This window comes from Malaclemys terrapin, chromosome 2 (genome assembly GCF_027887155.1).
Source record: "Malaclemys terrapin pileata isolate rMalTer1 chromosome 2, rMalTer1.hap1, whole genome shotgun sequence".
Classification (NCBI taxonomy): Eukaryota; Metazoa; Chordata; order Testudines; family Emydidae; genus Malaclemys; species Malaclemys terrapin.
Window position 1 is genome coordinate 68,015,003 of NC_071506.1, and position 18,568 is coordinate 68,033,570.

At 42.1% G+C, this 18,568-nt stretch overlaps 1 protein-coding gene across 1 annotated transcript in view; it reads right to left on the minus strand.

Moving 5' to 3' along the window:
* Window positions 1-18,568, minus strand: part of RP1 (RP1 axonemal microtubule associated) — a 258,962-nt gene that overhangs the window by 130,655 nt on the left and 109,739 nt on the right. Inside the window, exons 25-26 of the mRNA XM_054020164.1 lie at window positions 15,817-16,042; window positions 768-922 (exon numbers count right to left, since the gene is read on the minus strand). Of these exons, the coding sequence (XP_053876139.1) occupies window positions 768-922; window positions 15,817-16,042 (381 nt within the window). The remainder of the gene's footprint in view (window positions 1-767; window positions 923-15,816; window positions 16,043-18,568) is intronic.

Here is an 18,568-nt window from a genome sequence, read left to right on the forward strand (position 1 = left end):
TAGTTATCGATCTATAGGGGATCGATTTATCGTGTCTCATCTAGACGCGATAAATCGATCCCCGAACACACTCCCCATTGACTCCGTAACTCCACCAGAGCGAGAGGCGGAAGCAGAGTCGACAGGGGAGCTGCGGCCGTCGATCTCGCGCCACGACAACGCGAGGTAAATCGATCTAAGATATGTCGACTTCAGCTATGCTATTCTCGTAGTTAAGTTGCATATCTTAGATCAATCCCCACCCCACCCCAGTGTAGACCAGCCCAAAGCTAGCCTCAGTATGTCTACATGTGCTGTAGTCACACCTCTGATTGCAGTGTAGACATACCCTTAGCAGCACAGAACTAGCATGGCCAACTCTATACTACCTCCTCTAAGGCCTACCGTTTAGAGTATCAGTTCAGTATGCCCCCAGTGTAGGGAGTGTGTTGGGGGCAGTAGCAGAATGTAACTTGATTCTAAGAATTACATTAACCTAATCAGGGAACAGAAACACTACCGTAACCCCGTGATCTATGTGTCCAATCAAAACTAAACAGAGCATGAATTTTGAATATCCAATACTCACAGTAAACTATTCATTCAGAATCTACAGGCCAAATATTATTAAATAAATTAATTCTGTGAATAATTTTGAATAAATATCTGAGAAAACTGAATTGCTCAAGGATAAATGTGTAAACAGAAAATATCTACATATGTTGAAAAAACTATTTGCTACAAATAATTTGCTAGCATTGATCAGTTTTGCATATTTTTTCCTTTACCTGTCCACGCTGAAACTTGACTTTATTATTCTTAGCTCTATGCAGCTTTCTTTTGCCAGAATCTCCTCTCGTTCCAATGAGGGTGGCATATACATTAGAATCTGTTTCAGCACCAAGTTTAGACCCAGTATATACATGGAGTTCATAAATCACCACTGAAAAAAAGACAAACATTTGCATTATTTTTCATAGATACATTAGAATCTGTTTCAGCACCAAGTTTAGACCCAGTATATACATGGAGTTCATAAATCACCACTGAAAAAAAGACAAACATTTGCATTATTTTTCTTTCTAATGTATGTATATATGAACTTTTCCTTCTATAGCTGGCCAGAGGATAGCACACCTTCTGACCTGTTTGTAATTAGCCACACCAATCCATATATTCATCACTTCCAGGCTCAATCTGTAATACTCTGTACCTAAATATGAGACCACTGACCTTAAAAAGCTACAGTTTGTTCTGAACAAAGCAGCCCAACTGCTCAAAAAACGGGCCATCAAGTGTGCGTCCCCCAATGCTCTATTTTCTTCATTGTCTCCCTGCTGAGTACTAGGCCAAATACAAAGTTTCAGTCCTATTTTTCAAAGCCTTTTTGAGGACTGGCTTAAGTTACCTGGGGACTGTTTCACTCTGCATGATCATGACCACAGACAAAGATCTATGTTCCACTGGAAACATGGGATGGTCATCAACAAGAGTGAAATTAATGCATGAAAAACACAGAATTTCACCCCAAGAAAAGATCAGGATGATCATGAACCTCAGCACTTTCACAGTAAGTGCAAAACCCATTTCTTTGACTCAGCCTTCCCACAATAACATCACAAAAGCAAAACAAACAAAAAACACATGTGTAGTCCCAGCTGACCAGACAGGATAAGGAGAAAAAGAAATAAATGTGACATGTACACTTCAATAATTTGGGGATTTGACCAAATATCATGATAATGCCACCTTATGAGAACTTGCAGGTATATGCATATGCACATTGTCTGTACTAGGAAACCAGATTGACCATGACCAGCTAAAGGTGGTAAACTCTATTTACAGTAGGTGCTTTAGAGTTATTGTATTTAGATATTTTGAAGTGCAGTAATATTATCATAATTGTCCAAATAGTACTAAAACTTCTGTTTCACAATAATTATTTCCAGCAATTACATACGACTATATTCTGCTACACTTTTTCAGTTATTAGAGGTTTTTAATATTTTTTTTTTGCTCCTAATTACATCTTAGTGGAATTTATCCATGCAGTTTTTCTATTCTAATCACAGCTGGTCACTAGTGCTGCTATCTAGTAGACAATAAGAGAGATTATTGTTCCACTAATGGAGATTTTTAATAGCTCTCTGGAAAGAAGAAAAGTACTGGGGGAGCACAGGAATACACATTTAAGCACAATCTTTAAGAAAGGGACAGAGGAGAAACCAGGAACATATAACAAACAACTTTGACCTTGGTATTAAACAATATACTCTAAGATACTACTATTATTAAACTACTAGTCTTACTTCTAATAATAATGTGACATTTATATAGAACCTTTCATGAAAAAGGATCCCAAAACATGTACACACACACACACACAAACCACTTCACCCACCATGAAGTGTAGCCCTTTCCAGGGTGGAATGTAGTGGTTCCTTAACAGTACAGAACACTGCAGAAGCATTTAGAGCAGGAAGTTAAGAATACCAACATGTGTATTTGCAGCTGCAGAGGGAATTTAGGTATTAGAATATGGTCATGACACTTAGAATAGCACCTGTAACTCTTGCAAAAAGTGCCATAGGATTTTTAATTACCGTGAACTGGAGTCTAAGCCAAACAACAGCATCTCCAAGTCCAACACTTGACCACCAAATAGGATGTAGGATAAATGTGAAATTATAGAATTCGAGTTAGCTTAAGTTTGGCTAAGGAAATATGTGTGTGGTAAAGAAAGACCCTGACTAGCAAGTAGAAGAAAGGCCTTGAAAATAATAAAAAAGTCATAAGGCCAGAAGGTATGAAGCAGGGAAGATGCCTGGTTCAAAGAATAACTAACAAAATAAGGGAAGATTTCTAAATAGGAGACATCTGACTGACAGAGGTGACCGCAGATAGTTTTAAATAAGTCAAAGAGAATCTGTCTTAAAAGGAGCCAACATGGACCTTCTGACCCCGCATACCAGTGTTGAAGCCTATGTGAATCCTGGTGCAATGGAAAAACTGTTGGGCAGGAAGTAGGAGGGGAGGAAAGGCCTTGGGAAGAAAAGAGGCTGTTAATCTTATCTGGATTAAAACTGGTAATAACGGTAAACTGTCTCAGGTTAGTTTTTAGCTGAAATCAGTACTTGGCTGTGACATCACTTGTTTGCTGAGTATAAAGAAGTTGACTCTTAAAAGGTTCATTGCCAATACCTTCCTGACCACACTGGAGCCAACCAACATGTGTCTGAGCACCCAGGGGTTTAGCCCATGTGATTAAATGTTTATCAATATTTTGTTACTGTTTGGATGTACTAAATTGCTTATTATTTAGGCTTTTTTAGGTATGTTTAGAGCAATTGTATAAGTACCTTTGGCCTCTGGATTTAATAAAGGAATGTATAATTAAATCAGTGTTTGTGGTTTCCCATATTAATATTAATAATTTCAAATATTATTAATAATTCCAACATAGGCATTAAAGAGTCCTGTGGCACCTTATAGACTAACAGATGTATTGGAGCATAAGCTTTCATGGGTGAATACTCACTTCGTCAGACACATGTAATGGAAAGCTTATGCTCCAATACATCTGTTAGTCTATAAGGTGCCACAGGACTCTTTGTAGCTTTTTACAGATCTAGACTAACACAGCTACCCCTCTGATACTTAACATCGGCATTGGTTCAGTGCTGGCTCAGAGGGAAGAGTGCCACCTCCTGAATTGCAATCACTACTTCCTGCAACATCCTGGCTTTCCTTGGAGCTCTCCCATCATATTTACTAAGACGAAGCATACTTAGCAAATGAAATATAAGACCTCATCCCAACAAACACATAATTGAGAAATGTTCAGTTCTATTTCAAAATGATTTTAACATGATACCTCATAGTATATTAATATTAGTGTGTACAGATTAGCAATAATAAAATAGAAGACACTCCTCTTGAAATAATAGGGAACTGTTCAGATGATGGAGGGCAGAACGTAATGGTAGACCACTATACAGGGGAAGAACCCAACTTGTAAAGAGCTACAGTGATCAGTATTGTACACAATACTTTTTGGGTCAAATTTCCAAAAGAGTATCTATGGATTAGATTCTGCCACTCTTACTTATATTAAGTAAGCAGCTCTCCTGGACTATTTGTGGAGGAAGGTACTACATGTAGTTAGTTAGAGTGGTGGAATCCGGCCCAAAGACTGAACTTACAATTTTGCACCCTTACCATTCACACCCAAAATGTTGAAATTGCAAACCACCTGCAGGTGCTAACAAAAGGATGCAGACTTCTAACTATATAATTGTGCCAGCAAATTAGGCAAACTTCTATATTATTTGCACCTGCAAGTGATCTGCAGTCTTAAAACTGCAAAGGCAAATAATTGGCACACAGTTTTAGCAGCCTATTTGAAAAGTAAGCCCTTCAATAACAAATGACTCACAGGAACTAAGTACCAACAAGTTACTTTGGAGGTGACATCAAACTGAACGAGCAAATGCAGGATGTACAGGAAGAGAATTAGAAAGAATTGCAGTTTAGCACAGGAATATGAGCAGATCAATGGCTCATATATTAAATAAAATTGTAAAACCATGGGATAACCAGGGAGAATATAATAAGAGTTGAATGTAACTTTTCAATGGATACCTATCTGAATATTCCACTCAGGCCTGGTCCACACTAGGAGTTTATCTCGAATTTAGCAGCGTTAAACTGAATTAACCCTGCACCCATCCACACAACGAAGCCCTTTCCTTCGATATAAAGGGCTCTTAATTTCAATATCTGTACTCCTCCCCGATGAGGGGAGTAGCGCTGAAATCAGTATTGCCATTTCGAATTAGGGTTAATGTGGCTGCAATTCGAAGGTATTGGCCTCCAGGAGCTATCCCACAGTGAACCATTGTGACTTCTCTGGAAAGCAATATGAACTCGGATGCACTGGCCAGGTAGACAGGAAAAGCCCCGTGAACTTTTGAATTTCATTTCCTGTTTGCCCAGCGTGGAGAGCACAGGTGACCATGCAGAGCTCATCAGATAACCATGCAGTCCGAGAATCGAAAAAGAGCACCAGCATGGACCATACGGGAGGTACTGGATCTGATCGCTATATGGGGAGAGGATTCAGTGCTAGCAGAACTATGTTCCAAAAGATGAAATGCCAAAACTTTTGAAAAAATCTCCAAGGGCATGATGGAGAGAGGCCACAATAGGGACTCACTACAGTGTCACGTGAAAGTTAAGGAGCTCAGACAAGCCTACCAGAAAACCAAAGAAGCAAACAGAAGGTCCGGGGCAGAGCCGCAGACATGCCGCTTCTATGCTGAGCTGCATGCAATTATTGGGGGGGCTGCCACCACTACCCCACCTCTGACCGTGGATTCCGAGGCGGGGGTAATCTCAGCCATGCCTGAGGATTCTGCGGACGGGGAAGATGAGGAGGAGGAGGAGGACGAGCTCGCAGAGAGCACACAGGATCTTTTTCTCAGCCTGACAGAAGTACCCTCCCAACTCCCAGACATTGAGGCCATGGAAGGGACCTCCGGTGAGTGTACCTTTGTAAATATAAAACATGGTTTAAAAGCAAGCGTTTTTTAATGATTAATTTGCCCTGAGGACTTGGGATGCATTCGTGGCCAGTACAGCTACTGGAAAAGTCTGTTAACGTGTCTGTGGATGGAGCAGAAATCCTCCAGGGACGTCTCCATGAAACTCTCCTGGAGGTAATCTAAAAGCCTTTCCAGAAGGGTTCTTGGCAGTGCAGCCTTATTCCTTCCTCCATGGTAGGACATTTGACCACGCCATGCTAGTAGGAAGTAATCTGGTATCATTGCATGACAAAGCTTGGTACCATATAGTCCCGGTGTTTGCTGGCATTCAAGCAACATGCGTTCTTTATCTCGCTGTGTTATCCTCAGGAGAGTAATATCGCTCATGGTAAGCTGGTTGAAATACGGGAATTTAATTAAGGGGACAGAGGTGGCCGTTCCTACCGGGCTGTTTGCCTGTGGCTGAAAAGAAATCCTTCCCTGCAGTTAGCCAAGTGGGGGAGGGGGATCATTGGCACTAATCTTTTCGTGTTTGTCTGGCAGGGATCTTCCCTGATACCAGCCACGCAGTGGGGGGAGGGGTAAAGCGATGGGGGGGGGGGTTAGTTTGGTTTCTGCAGGGATCTTCCCTGATACCAGCCACGCGGTGGGGGGAAGGATAAAGTGATCATCCCAGAGAATTGGATTGGGGGGAGGAGGGGTAGTTTGGTTTCTGATGCTGCACGTTAACAGGAAAACCAAAGCACTCAATGGGCTTTGCTTGGTATGTGCAAAAGCAGGGCGCTGCTTTTCTGAAGGCTACAGAAGCCGAAAGACAATGGCTTATCATGGCCGCATGCAAGCCGAATTCTGTTGCCCGGACCTGCGTCTGTGCTCTCTAACACCAAAGCCACAGGCACTCAATATTAAGATGCAAAATGCGACCTTGTACTGAAATCACATGTGCTATGTAATGTGAATAGTGTTGTTCACCGTGAAAGAGTAAAAGCATTTTTCTGTAAAATGTATCTTTTTAAATACTTCTCTCCCTTTTTTTCCCCTCCCTCCCTCCCGTAGCTGCAAATTTTTCAAGCCTCCCTCCTCCGTCCCGAAGGCTATCTCAGATAAGGAGGCGAAAAAAAAGGACGAGAGACGAGATGTTCTCTGAAATCATGGAATCGACCCGCAATGAAAGAGCTCATCTGAATGAGTGGAAGGATGCGGTTTCAAAGTGCAGGAAAGAGGCCAGTGAACGTGAGGACAGGAGGGACCAACGGGAGGACATGAGGGACAAACGTGAGGAAAGAAGGGACTAATGTGAGGAGAGGAGAGATGCTCGAGATGAGAGGTGGCGGCAGGAAGATCAGAGGAGGCAGGATGCAACGCTGGGGCTGCTGTGTGAGCAAACGGACATGCTCCGGCGTCTGGTGGAGTTTCAGGAATGACAGCAGGATCACAGACTGCCGCTGCAGCACCTGTATAACCACCCTCCCCCCTCACCTGGTTCCATAGCCTCCTCACCCAGACGTGTAAGAATGCAGGGGGGTAGGAGGCTCCATATACCCTCCCATTCCACCCCAGTGGACAGCCCAAGCAAAAGGCTATCATTTTTTTAACCTTTTTTTAGTGGCCTTTTCCTTCGTGCCGATCCTCCTCCCCCCAAATCCCACCCGGGTTCTCTCCCTCTTTTTATAATCAATTCATAAAGAATAAATAATTTTTAAATGATAGTGACTTTATTTCCTTTGAAAGCAAGCTGGGATCGAAGGGGGAGGGTGGGTTGCTTACAGAGAATGAGTCAAGAGGGTGGGTTTTCATCAAGGAGAAACAAACAGAACTTTCACACGGTAGCCTGGCCAATCATGAAACTGGTTTTCAAAACTTCTCTGATGCGCCGTGCTTCCTGGTGTGCTCTTCTAATCGCCCTGGTGTCTGGCTGTGCGTAATCAGCGGCCAGGCGATTTGCCTCAGCCTCCCACCCCACCATAAAGGTCTCCCCCTTACTCTCACAGATATTGTGGAGCACACAGCAAGCAGCAATAACAATGGGAATATTGGTTTGGCTGTGGTCTGAGCGAGTCAGTAACGTGCACCAGCATCCCTTTAAACATCCACATTCTACCACCATTCTGCACTTGCTCAGCCTGTAGTTGAAAAGCTCCTGACTACTGTCCAGGCTGCCTGTGTATGGCTTCATGAGCCATGGCATTATGGGGTAGGCTGGGTCCCCAAGGATAACTATAGGCATTTCAACATCCCCAACAGTTATTTTCTGGTCTGGGAAGTAAATCCCTTGCTGCAGCCGTTTAAACAGAGTAGTGTTCCTGAAGACGCGGGTGTCATGAACCCTTCATGGCCAGTCCACATTGATGTTGGTGAAACGTCCCTTGTGGTCCACCAGTGCTTGCAGCACCATTGAAAAGTACCCCTTGCGGTTTATGTACTGGGTACCCTGGTGCTCCGGTGCCAAGATAGGGATATGGGTTCCATCTATCGCCCCACCACAGTTAGGGAATCTCATTGCAGCAAAGCCATCCACTATGACCTGTACATTTCCCAGAGTCACTACCTTTGGTAGCAGCAGCTCAGTGATTGCTTTGGCTACTTGAATCACAGCAGCCCCCACAGTAGATTTGCCCACTCCAAATTGATTCCTAACCAGTAGCTGTCTGGCGGTGCAGGCTTCCACAGGGCTATCGCCACTCGCTTCTCAACTGTGACGGCTGCTCTCATCTTGGTATTCTGGCACATCAGAGCAGGGGAAAGCAAGTCACAAAGTTCCATGAAAGTGCCCTTACGCATGCGAAAGTTTCACAGCCACTGGGAATCATCCCAGACCTGCAACACTATGCGGTCCCACCAGTCTGTGCTTGTTTCCCAGGCCCAGAATTGGCGTTCCACAGCTAGAACCTGCCCCATTAAGAACATGATCTCCAAAGCGCCGAGGCCCGCGGTTTGAGAGAATTCTGTGTCCGTGTCCATGTCCTCATCACTCTCGTTGCCACGCTGCAGTCGCCGCCTCCTCCTCGCCTGGTTTTTCTGGTCCTGGTTCAGCATAGACTGCACGAGAATGCGCGAGATATTTACAATGTTCATGTCTGCTGTCTTGAGCTGAGCGGGCTCCATGCTTGATGTGGTATGGCGTACGCAGTGCAGTGTTCACCCAGGTAAAAAGGCGCAAAACGGTTGTCTGCCATTGCTTTCCCGGAGGGAGGGGGAGGATGTATCCAGAACCACCAGCAACAATGTTTTTTGCCCCATCAGGCATTGGGATCTCAACCCAGAATTCCAATGGGTGGGGTAGGCTGAGGGAACTATGGGATAGCTATGGGATAGCTACCCACAGTGCAACGCTCCAGAAGTCGACGCTAGCCTTGGTACATGTACGCACACCGCCGAATTAATGTGCTTAGTGTGGCCGTGTGCACTCGACTTTATACAATCTGTTTCCAAAAAGCCGTTTCTGTAAAATCGGAATAATCCCGTAGTGTAGACATACCCTTAGAGTAAGAAAGATGTGTATATTGAGAAAATGTAAAGCCAAAACAAAATCTCTTCACCTCTTTGTAATAAACCTTCATCTCACCAACTAGAGAGTTTTGGCTTTGATTATATACAGACTATCTTCTCTGTCTAATTTAGAATAGCAGCTCTAAACTCTTGGTCACTCCACCCCGCTCCACTCCCAAGCCCCAGTTCTGCTCCACCCTCAGCCCAACTCTACCCTCACTCCCTCTCTGCCCCTGACCAGTTCCACCTCTAGCCCCAGCTCCTCTCCCATCCCCAATTCCACCCCCCGCTCCGCCTTCAGCCCACGCTCTGCTGCTGAGGAAGCAGTGGCTGTGCAATAATGGAGGGAGGTGCAGCCAGATTCCGTTAATGGTAAGGCAGGGCGGGGGGGTGACTGGAAAAGTTTGCACACCGCTGCTGTAAATAAATAACTTAATTAAGAGATATCCTAAATCTTTGCATCGTTCGCTTCTCTTCCTGACATGCTCCAAAGATCCAAATCTGCTGCTACTAGTCAGCAAAGGGCCGACAATATAACATATTTTAAATTGCTACATTTTTCATATTGCCATAATATGTCAGTCATAAAACTATCATAATTAGAGCCTGATGGGCCTGATTCCCCAATCTAGTGCAGCAGTTTCATTCCAGTGTAATTCCACTGATTTCAGTGTAGTTATGCCAGCAAAAAACTGCGGTAACAGAGTAGAGATTCAGGCCTTTGCTCAAAAAAAAAAAGCAGAGGATATATTGGAAATTACACTCTAAGCAGAACTATTGAATGCAAGCCAGTAGACATTACTTTAACATTATGAGAGGGATTTGTTAAACTGAGTTTAGACTGCTGTATCTAATATGAGGGCATCAAAGGCATAGAAAAGGGTCTAGAAAAGGGCAACATGATTTAGGAGGATTAATTAACATAGAATGGTTGGAAAAACGAGGATAGCACTTGCTACTAAACTAACCTTTTGGAAAATATACGATTGAAATCTTCAAGTAGCTATATAAGGATTCTTTAAATAAGCTCTAAAATCAAATGGAAAACCCCAGGACTTGAGGTCATGGACTGAAAAGTTGAAACAAGGGAGGTAAAATGCTTTCATGCAGAGGATGGTGAACTTCTGAAAGCCTCCATCAAAGACAGATGTAAAAGCAGCTACAATAGACATGTTCAAAAAAGAACGGAAGGGTTACTTAACATTAAAGACTATTACAGGAGTGCAGTGAGGAGAGACAGTGCTTAGGTATGTACCTTTTCAGGCCATAACAATTCAGTGTTTTGCTAACTATTGAAATGTTATCACGCACCTTGTGTTATCTGGTATTTTTCTTAACATCCCAGCTCCTAGAGTCTAGTGATTACATGAGAAACTGAGTTATCATTTAAAAAAAAGTCACTAGCTCCTGTAATTGTGGCATAAAAGCTTGAAAGAGGATCAAAGTGCATCATAATGTCTCAAAAACACCTGTCAGGGATGGTCTAGATAATACTTAGTCCTGCCATGAGTGCAGGGGACTGGACTAGATGAGCTACCAAGGTCTCTTCCAGTCCTACACTTCTATGAAATAAAACAGAGAATCCAAACTGTATTATTATTACAAATTATTTTGGAGGGCCTATCTTGTGGTTTGGGATTGCCAATACTGTTTGATCTAAGGTAATCAGTTAGAGTCATTATAGTCCCCATCCTGCAAGCACTCTGCAAGTGGAACTCTTATTTACTTCAAAGGGAGTTACCTGCATGGATGGCTTGCAAACTCAAACCCTAGAGGTCAACATTATTTGTCAGTTTTGCCCACTGTATATATTTAAAAGTACTGCAGCCAGTTTTGTTTGAAAGACTAAATTGATGTTGATATCTTAACATGTTTGGGAAGGTGGAAGAGGCATACCTGATAGTATTAAAATGGAAGAATAAGAAACTAGAAGTCACAGCTCTGTAAAAGTTTGTCTTTTCTCTCCACATGCTATACATCATCATTCCAAACTCAACACTGTTCAGAGTAACTCGATTATTATAGTTTTAAAATGGTCGCCCTCACTAGTTTAGACTCCTAGCTAATAGCAGATGAATTTAAGATGAAGTATAACTTACATTTCGTTCACTCAGTCTGCATACGAGATAAGCTTTTTCAACAATTACAGTTGTGTGATCATAATGACACAAATTGCCCAAATTATTTTCAGATCAGGTAGCTGCTATTAGTTCACATAGCTGCTATTTCACATGAAATTTTCAGCAGACTCTCTCAACAACTGTTCCCCAAAAGCTGTAATTGCCCCACTATCTGGCAAGTGATAAATACAAACATTATGGCATGGAGACATTTCAATCATGACTCCTCTTCCACTTCTTTATAATTTCCTCTGTCATTTTATTTCCTTGATTTGAACTGATTCTATAAAACATACCTGAAAACATACCAGGCAAATATTGTATTCAAAAATTATGCTGGGAGTTTAAGTATTGCAGGTTTAGGCCCCAGTCCACTACTCGTAGGCATAAAGTGATTAATGCATAAATGTTTGCAAGATCAGGGCTATAGACTGATCTTAAAGTTGCCCACTAACTGTAGCTGTAGCCACAATACTCACTGTAACCATTATGTTTACAATCTCTTTCTTGGCAGCACCATCACTGCTGGCAGGACTTCTGGAAATGATGTTAAAGCAGTAAAGAACCAACATTTCTAACACTGTAATACAATGGTATCAAAAGATGCTAGTAAATCAAATATATTGCATTTCTCAAGGGGTTTGTTACAAAATGACAGCAGAGAATATAGGAATTCCCACAGTCCCTCAAACAAAAAGTGCTCTATGTAGTTAGATATCCTGTGTCTGATAATAGCCACAGTCAGATGCTTCAAGTGAATGCAAAAAAGCCAAATATACCTCCATAGTACACATATGTATGCAATGTGGAAGACAATTTCTTACCAATCTCAGCTATTGATCACCTTGTGCCATGACACATGTTGATTGATACCCATGGTAATTTTCTCTTAACTTATGTAAGGGAAAATGCTAGTCTTTGTACCATAAAGGAAACCTTTCAATTAGGAAAAAGTGCAGGTATTAATTTACTTACTGTAGGTCAATGGATGCCTGCCTCAGATTGAATTTTTCCATAGATACTTGGAACATCTCTAGTGGTAAGATGGTGATAAACATTTGATAGTGATAAAAGTAATAACATTTGGACTTTTAATACTTTTGGTCACTTTTTGTACCATCTTATGATGGATGTGGACCACTGACAACTCTAGGACCACATAAAGTCAGCCATTTTTGACCTGGTGCTTTAACAGACTGGACATATTATTAGGAGACTATTCTAATGCTGCTCTCTGTAGCTGCTCATAAATTTCTCAAAACAATTTTTTCCTTGATTTCCCTTAGTCCAAAAGTGAATTTTTTTTAAGTTTGAGCCAAATTAGTTCAACCATTTTTGATGTATTCAAGCATGGACAAAATAGATTTTTCCCCTTTATGTTCACATTACACAGTTTGCATTTAGATAATTTGAAAACAAATAAAAACATTGACATTTCTTGTACTGTATAGCTTTTAGATCAAAAGCCATGGTTGAAAAAAAAATCAGTTCTGCAGTCATGAGTATTTAAAGTAAAATTGTGAGCATTTACAGCATTTTTTATCTTCTAGTTTATTTTCTTTTTCCTTTTTTTTTTCTTTGTTTTTTTTTGTATTTTATATTTTTCCTTGACACAATTCAGGCCACATTTGTCAGTTTTAAGCATCCATCACTTTAATAACTATTGAATGGATTTTCTTTGAGTTTGTTTAGTGCGACCAGATACCCGATATTATGGACTTTTGTCTTATATGGCAACTACTACTCCCCCTCTCCCCTCCTGATTTTTCATGCTTGCTATCTGGTCACCCTAGTCACTATGGGATCAAACCAAGTCAAGTCTGAAGAACGCTGATTCAGTAAGTGTAAAATGATGAACACTGGAAGTCAGCAAGACTGTCCAGAACTGCAGGGAAGGAGTTCCAAGTGTAATGGGAGTGACATGAAAGAAGGCATGATGAGGAGATGGGAGAAGGAGATAAGAAGAGGCACTCAGACATGAGGGCCGGTAGGTCGGGAACTAGAGAAAAAATAAAACCTGAAGTGTAGAGGCAAAGGCAGAGTTATGCAGAACCCTGAAGGGTGAGAAGTCTGAATTTGACATGGAAGATGAAGGGAAGCCAGTGAAGGCTAAACAGGGATGAAAGCATCACTCTGAGCAGGAAGATTATTTTAGTGCCAGCATTTTGAACTGACTGGCCTCATGTAAGGAGACAAGCAGGAGGAAAAGTTGTCAAAGTCAGAAACAGAAGGAGATGAAAGAAGAGATTTTAGAGATGATGTAAGGAAGAACTGACAGTAACTGGTAGCAGTTACCCCTGGATTTGAGGGAAGGAATTGGGCAGGTAGAAGGTGGCAAGGGAAAGAGGAATCAAAACCAACTCTAAGGTTTCGAGTCTGTGTTGGGAGGATAATGGAGTTTTGAATGGAGAAAGCAGGGAGAGGACACCGTTTAGAGGGAAAAGATGAGTAATAAAGATCAGTGGCAAAGAACAGCAATAAAAAATGCAATGCCTCCTGAGTTGAGATTATAAAAATACTTTTCCATTTTGGTTAGTGTTTTGGGGAAATTATTATTATTTTTTAATTAAGTGAATTTGTGCTGGGGAAAGGTACCAGACTGATTTGAAAGCACTGGAGACAAATTATAAAATTGTATCAGGTTGTTGTTAGGTAATATGCAGCACATTATTTGTTTTGTTGGGTAAATGACTTGAGATGTGGTTTGTCCAGTACTTATAGGCAATTACCCTTGTAAATGGGAAATGCAAATGGCTAGCGTTTCATTTTCTCGTTATGGAGAAATAGAAAATCCTTGGGCAGCCTTGCTGAGTTTATATTGATATTCAATTTAAATGAACCCAAAATCAATAGTTAATTTGTAGCTAAAAACTTAAAAAAGTTATGAAATTTCTAAAACCCATATTATGAATATTTTTTACTTGCTGCATACATCTTAGCAAAGATGGTGTCCCTGCAAATACAACAACAGCAATAGTGTACCACCACTTTTAGCAGGGCTGAACTAATGCCCTGTTTTGAGCATATTCTCAACAATATACACAGTAGACATGATTCTCCACTACCTTGCACCTTGTGTAGCCATTTACAACTGGCCAGAGTGAGTGTACATACAGGGCTGGCTCCAGCATTTTTGCCGCCCCAAGCGGCGAAGGAAAAAAAAAAAAGATTGAGCTGCCGTCGAAGTGCCGCCGAAGAGGACGAGAGGGAGTGAAGGACCCACCACCGAATTGCCGCTGAATTCCCGGACGTGCTGCCCCAACAACAGATGGACTGACACCCCTTTCTATTGGCCGCCCCAGGCACCTGCTTCCTTCATTGGTGCCTGGAGCTGGCCCGGTTTACATATCAGAATGGCAGTATTTTACACTTCCTTGGCACAGTTGTAAATGACTGCCCAGTAGAGAATCGGGTCCTGAGAGTCAAATTCATACCTGACGCAACTCCACTAACATCAGGCATTCATTTTCCTATTGCACCAATGTTTGGCATTTATGTCACATGGGGTTCCCAAGAGTGATACTGCGGCTCATGCAAATACTGTTTTCAGATTAGGTGGGTCTCAATTCCACCTGCTCAATCCTAATTTATGTAACACCTTAATCAGTGTGGGTGTTACTTAAATTGCATACTATTCTAGAGAATGGGGAAAAGAGCAGGGGGTTGAGGGGAAATGAGTTTGTATCTTTGTCCTTCCCAACATTTCGATGGCCTGTGCTGTGTAGTAGGTCAAAACAGATGATCTAATAGTTCTTTCTGGATTTAAAATCTATGAAAAAAATGTCTCAGTTTCAATCTAGATTGCTTTTGGGGAAAATGACATACCTCCTAAAGGTATTAGTTTGTTTACATCTTTTGGAACTAGTTGATTGTCACTGACTAAGTGTGGGATGACCCTTCTATACAGTGAGCCACTAATTCCTTGCATTCCTACTATCTCATCTCAAATGCAATCTGCCTGAACTATAACATACATAAGGTCTAGTTCAGGGGCCTATGATGCCAGATCATAGCTGCACCATCATCCTGTTAATGTCAAGGAAATTCTATAAAGACGTGATACATTAAATGATTTTTCCAACTGTGCCACTATAAAAGCCCAGAAATTTGTTTCTTTGTTCTTTTTAATTGTTGTATGTGTTTCTTCTGCTCCACTTATAAAAATTCATGGTGTCAACAGAAATGTGGATAACCTCTGATGTCCTTCAAAAGATCCGTACTAAAGTTATACATTGCCATTTTACAGAGAATAGCTCAAATCTGGTTTGAGCAACAACTACTCATTGCCCAGATCCTGAACTGCAGCTACAAAGCATTTTGTGCAACTTAGGAATGTGTGACATCAGCCTTATTTCAAGCTGTCTTGGTGTTCCCCGCTCCTCGGTCAATGTGTGCCTTTTGGTTGCTTTAACTAGCACCAGTTGACAGTGTTTTAGGGGGCAGTTGCAGCAGCCAAGCACCACAGGAGCATAGGGATAAACTGACCACATCCCTTGGCCTCTGGGAGAGAAGGGGTTTTGTCAGAACTACCACATTGGCTCTGTGCTGGGAGGGATTGTCTTGTGGCTGGTTACACTGGCTTTTAGCTTTGCACTGGAGGGGTGGGTATGAACAGCTCACAAAGCAACCCAGGTTACGTCCCTTCAGGTTTAATAAAAATTTGTTATAATGTAAGCGACACATACTTGACAAAAGCTCCTTTTCAGACATCCCAATTGCTACTTCTGTCCAGGTGTCTCCATCATCCTGATCTTCAGCTAGCCAGCAGTCTACAGCCAGACAAATCTCCTGGTCAGAGGTAGGGGCCATTCTTTCAAGTCTCACCTCCTCTAGGTACCAGCTAGGGTCATTTCCACTGTTGTCATGACCAATGCGGATTTTATAAAGTTGCCCAATACCTTTGAGATTAATCTGTAACAGCAAAAACAGGAGAGTCTGTTATAACATTGCCTTGTATTAGTTCATCTTGTGCCGATAACTGTGCTTATAAATTGAGTACACAATTAATGTGTGGCCGTGGGTTTGTGCCTCTTGGAAAATGAGGTCTTACCCCATACTGAATGAGACTGTGAGAGTGGTAACACATGTCAAGCACTATCTGTCACAATCAGGGTCCAGACACCCCAAGGGGAGAACAGGGGGTCTGAAGAGTAAGAAAGACCCTGATTGTCACGGTACCTAATTGCACAAGTAAGTCAATTGACTGCAGTGGTGTATGGTATTTTCAGAATGAATAAGGGGATCGGACAATCTGGTCTATTTTTTTGGGTCTCCAGAGACCATCTCTTTTTGTGGCTGAGGATTCAAAGTTTCTTTTTCAAAATAAAACTATATAAATATTTAAATAAAAAGGCATTTTCCTATCACTGCTGCATCAGAAGGTACATTTTGCAAGGCACTTTGTCGGCAGGGCACTTTTAACTATTTCTACAACTCATCAGTCTTCAGTGGACCCTTTTATCTTAATCTTGTATTTTTATGTGCTTTGGTGTCAGGGGTTAGCTGTTTCTGCTGTGCTGATACCCACAATATAGTGAATTTAAACAGTAAAACACAACCATTATGCCTCACAGAATATTGCAATATTGAAATAAGAGCCACTTTGTCTGGGGCTGCAGGAGAAGTTTGCTGAGCAATGCAGAAGGCAGCAACCTAAACATAAAAAGCAGGGTTAAGCACTTTAGTGTCTCTTATCTTCTGTGATGGCTGTGACAGCCGTTGATATGGAGAAAAATCACAGAGAACTGTCTGACAGAAAAATACCTGGTTTTCTTTCCCCGTCATACCAAACTGATAGCGTTCAGAATAAAGGCTGGTTAGGGCAAACCAGTTAAGATAAACATAATCCTATTAGTCAGAATCACTAAAAATGATGAGGGCTACGTTTTATCTTAAAGGCGCAGCCAGCGCAACAGAGGACTGTGTAATGGTCCACTACCCCAGCGCTCCTAGAAGCATTATTCATCAGGCAGACATAATGCCCTCCAGGAGTATAATGGGATGGTTGCCACTTCACTATCTCTTCACAGGATGCAGGTTGTGCTTCCTTCCTACATGGGGCCAGCTCTGCGGATGTGGGCAGAATAGGGTCATGTCCCTTTCACTCTCCCTCTTGAGAGCTTTGAATTGTCAGTGACACTAGGCTGGCATACCCTAGTGCTTCCTGGGCACAAGGACTACAGTTGGGCCTGGACACAGCTCAGGGGCTCAAGGATGGGGGAAAGATTCCTGAATCCTCTTCCACCTCTCTTGTATTACAGAGCCAAGCCAGGCACAATTAAAGTCATGTATGGCTTCTATGACATTCTGACATGTGCGGTGATGGCATTATGTATGACACTAAATCTATACATATGGCTGAAGTTAGCAGTGTGCCCACATTAGCATCATATGTTTTACTTGCAGCAGAGAGCTATGGCATTTGAAAGTGGGTGGCCAAAACTGACACAGATATGGGATATGGTGCTGATACTGAGAGCCAGTGGATGGCAACAGGCAAATCACACAATCTGACATGAAGGAAGTGCAGGGTATAAAGTGAGCTGGGTCTAACAAGGTTGCAAACCTTTAATCCAGCCTCTAAAATGCAGACTCCTAAGGTGAGGGAGTATTATAAACATATTTAACAAAGTGTCTGAGTTCTGACATTTTGTTGTGAAGTATGTAAATCGCATTGTTAGTCAGGGACAGACCTAGCACTTTTTGGAGACCATTTTAAGTCCTGGGCAACACCTGTTACCTGTGGTGCAGTATTATTAGAGGGAATAAAACAGGTTCAATTCTACAGCTCCGGTACCAGGCTTGAACTCTGGCTCATCTGCTGCATCAAACTCTGAGGCAGGTGTGAGCTCCATCTCTAAACAGGATACTCCCATGACTCTCATTCTCCTCACTGGAGATGCCTTTGGAGTTGGAGTCACTGATACCAAACCACTAAAATGCCCATTACTGATATGCTTTTCAAACAACTGAAGCAGTGAACTGACTGTGAACCAATTGGAACTGTTATTGAGAAAGAATGCAATAACTATTATTGCTACCTTTGTGTAGGGCCCCAGAAGAACAAAGCCATGCCTTTGTTACTGATATTTAACTTTATCTATAGTGCTATTCATATCCCAGAATCAATGTTAAATTGAGAGTTTTGTTCAAAGGCAAGGTTAGCGTGGGAGACAGAGTTCTGAACTGGACCACTGTGGAAAGCTGTATATTGTGATTCCATTTGGGCAGACCAATAGCACAGTGGGGTAGGGAAGACTGGGGAGAACGGGTGGGGGCAGCTTGGAAAGCTGACCAAGGGAAAGAAAAATGGCCAATGTGAAAGAGAGACTAGTAAGGGAGCAGGGAAATGATGGGGCCTTCATCTTGATGGGGGGACTGGACTCTTCCCCATTACTGAACAGTCAGACAGACAAGATGAAAAGGTGGTTCAAGGCA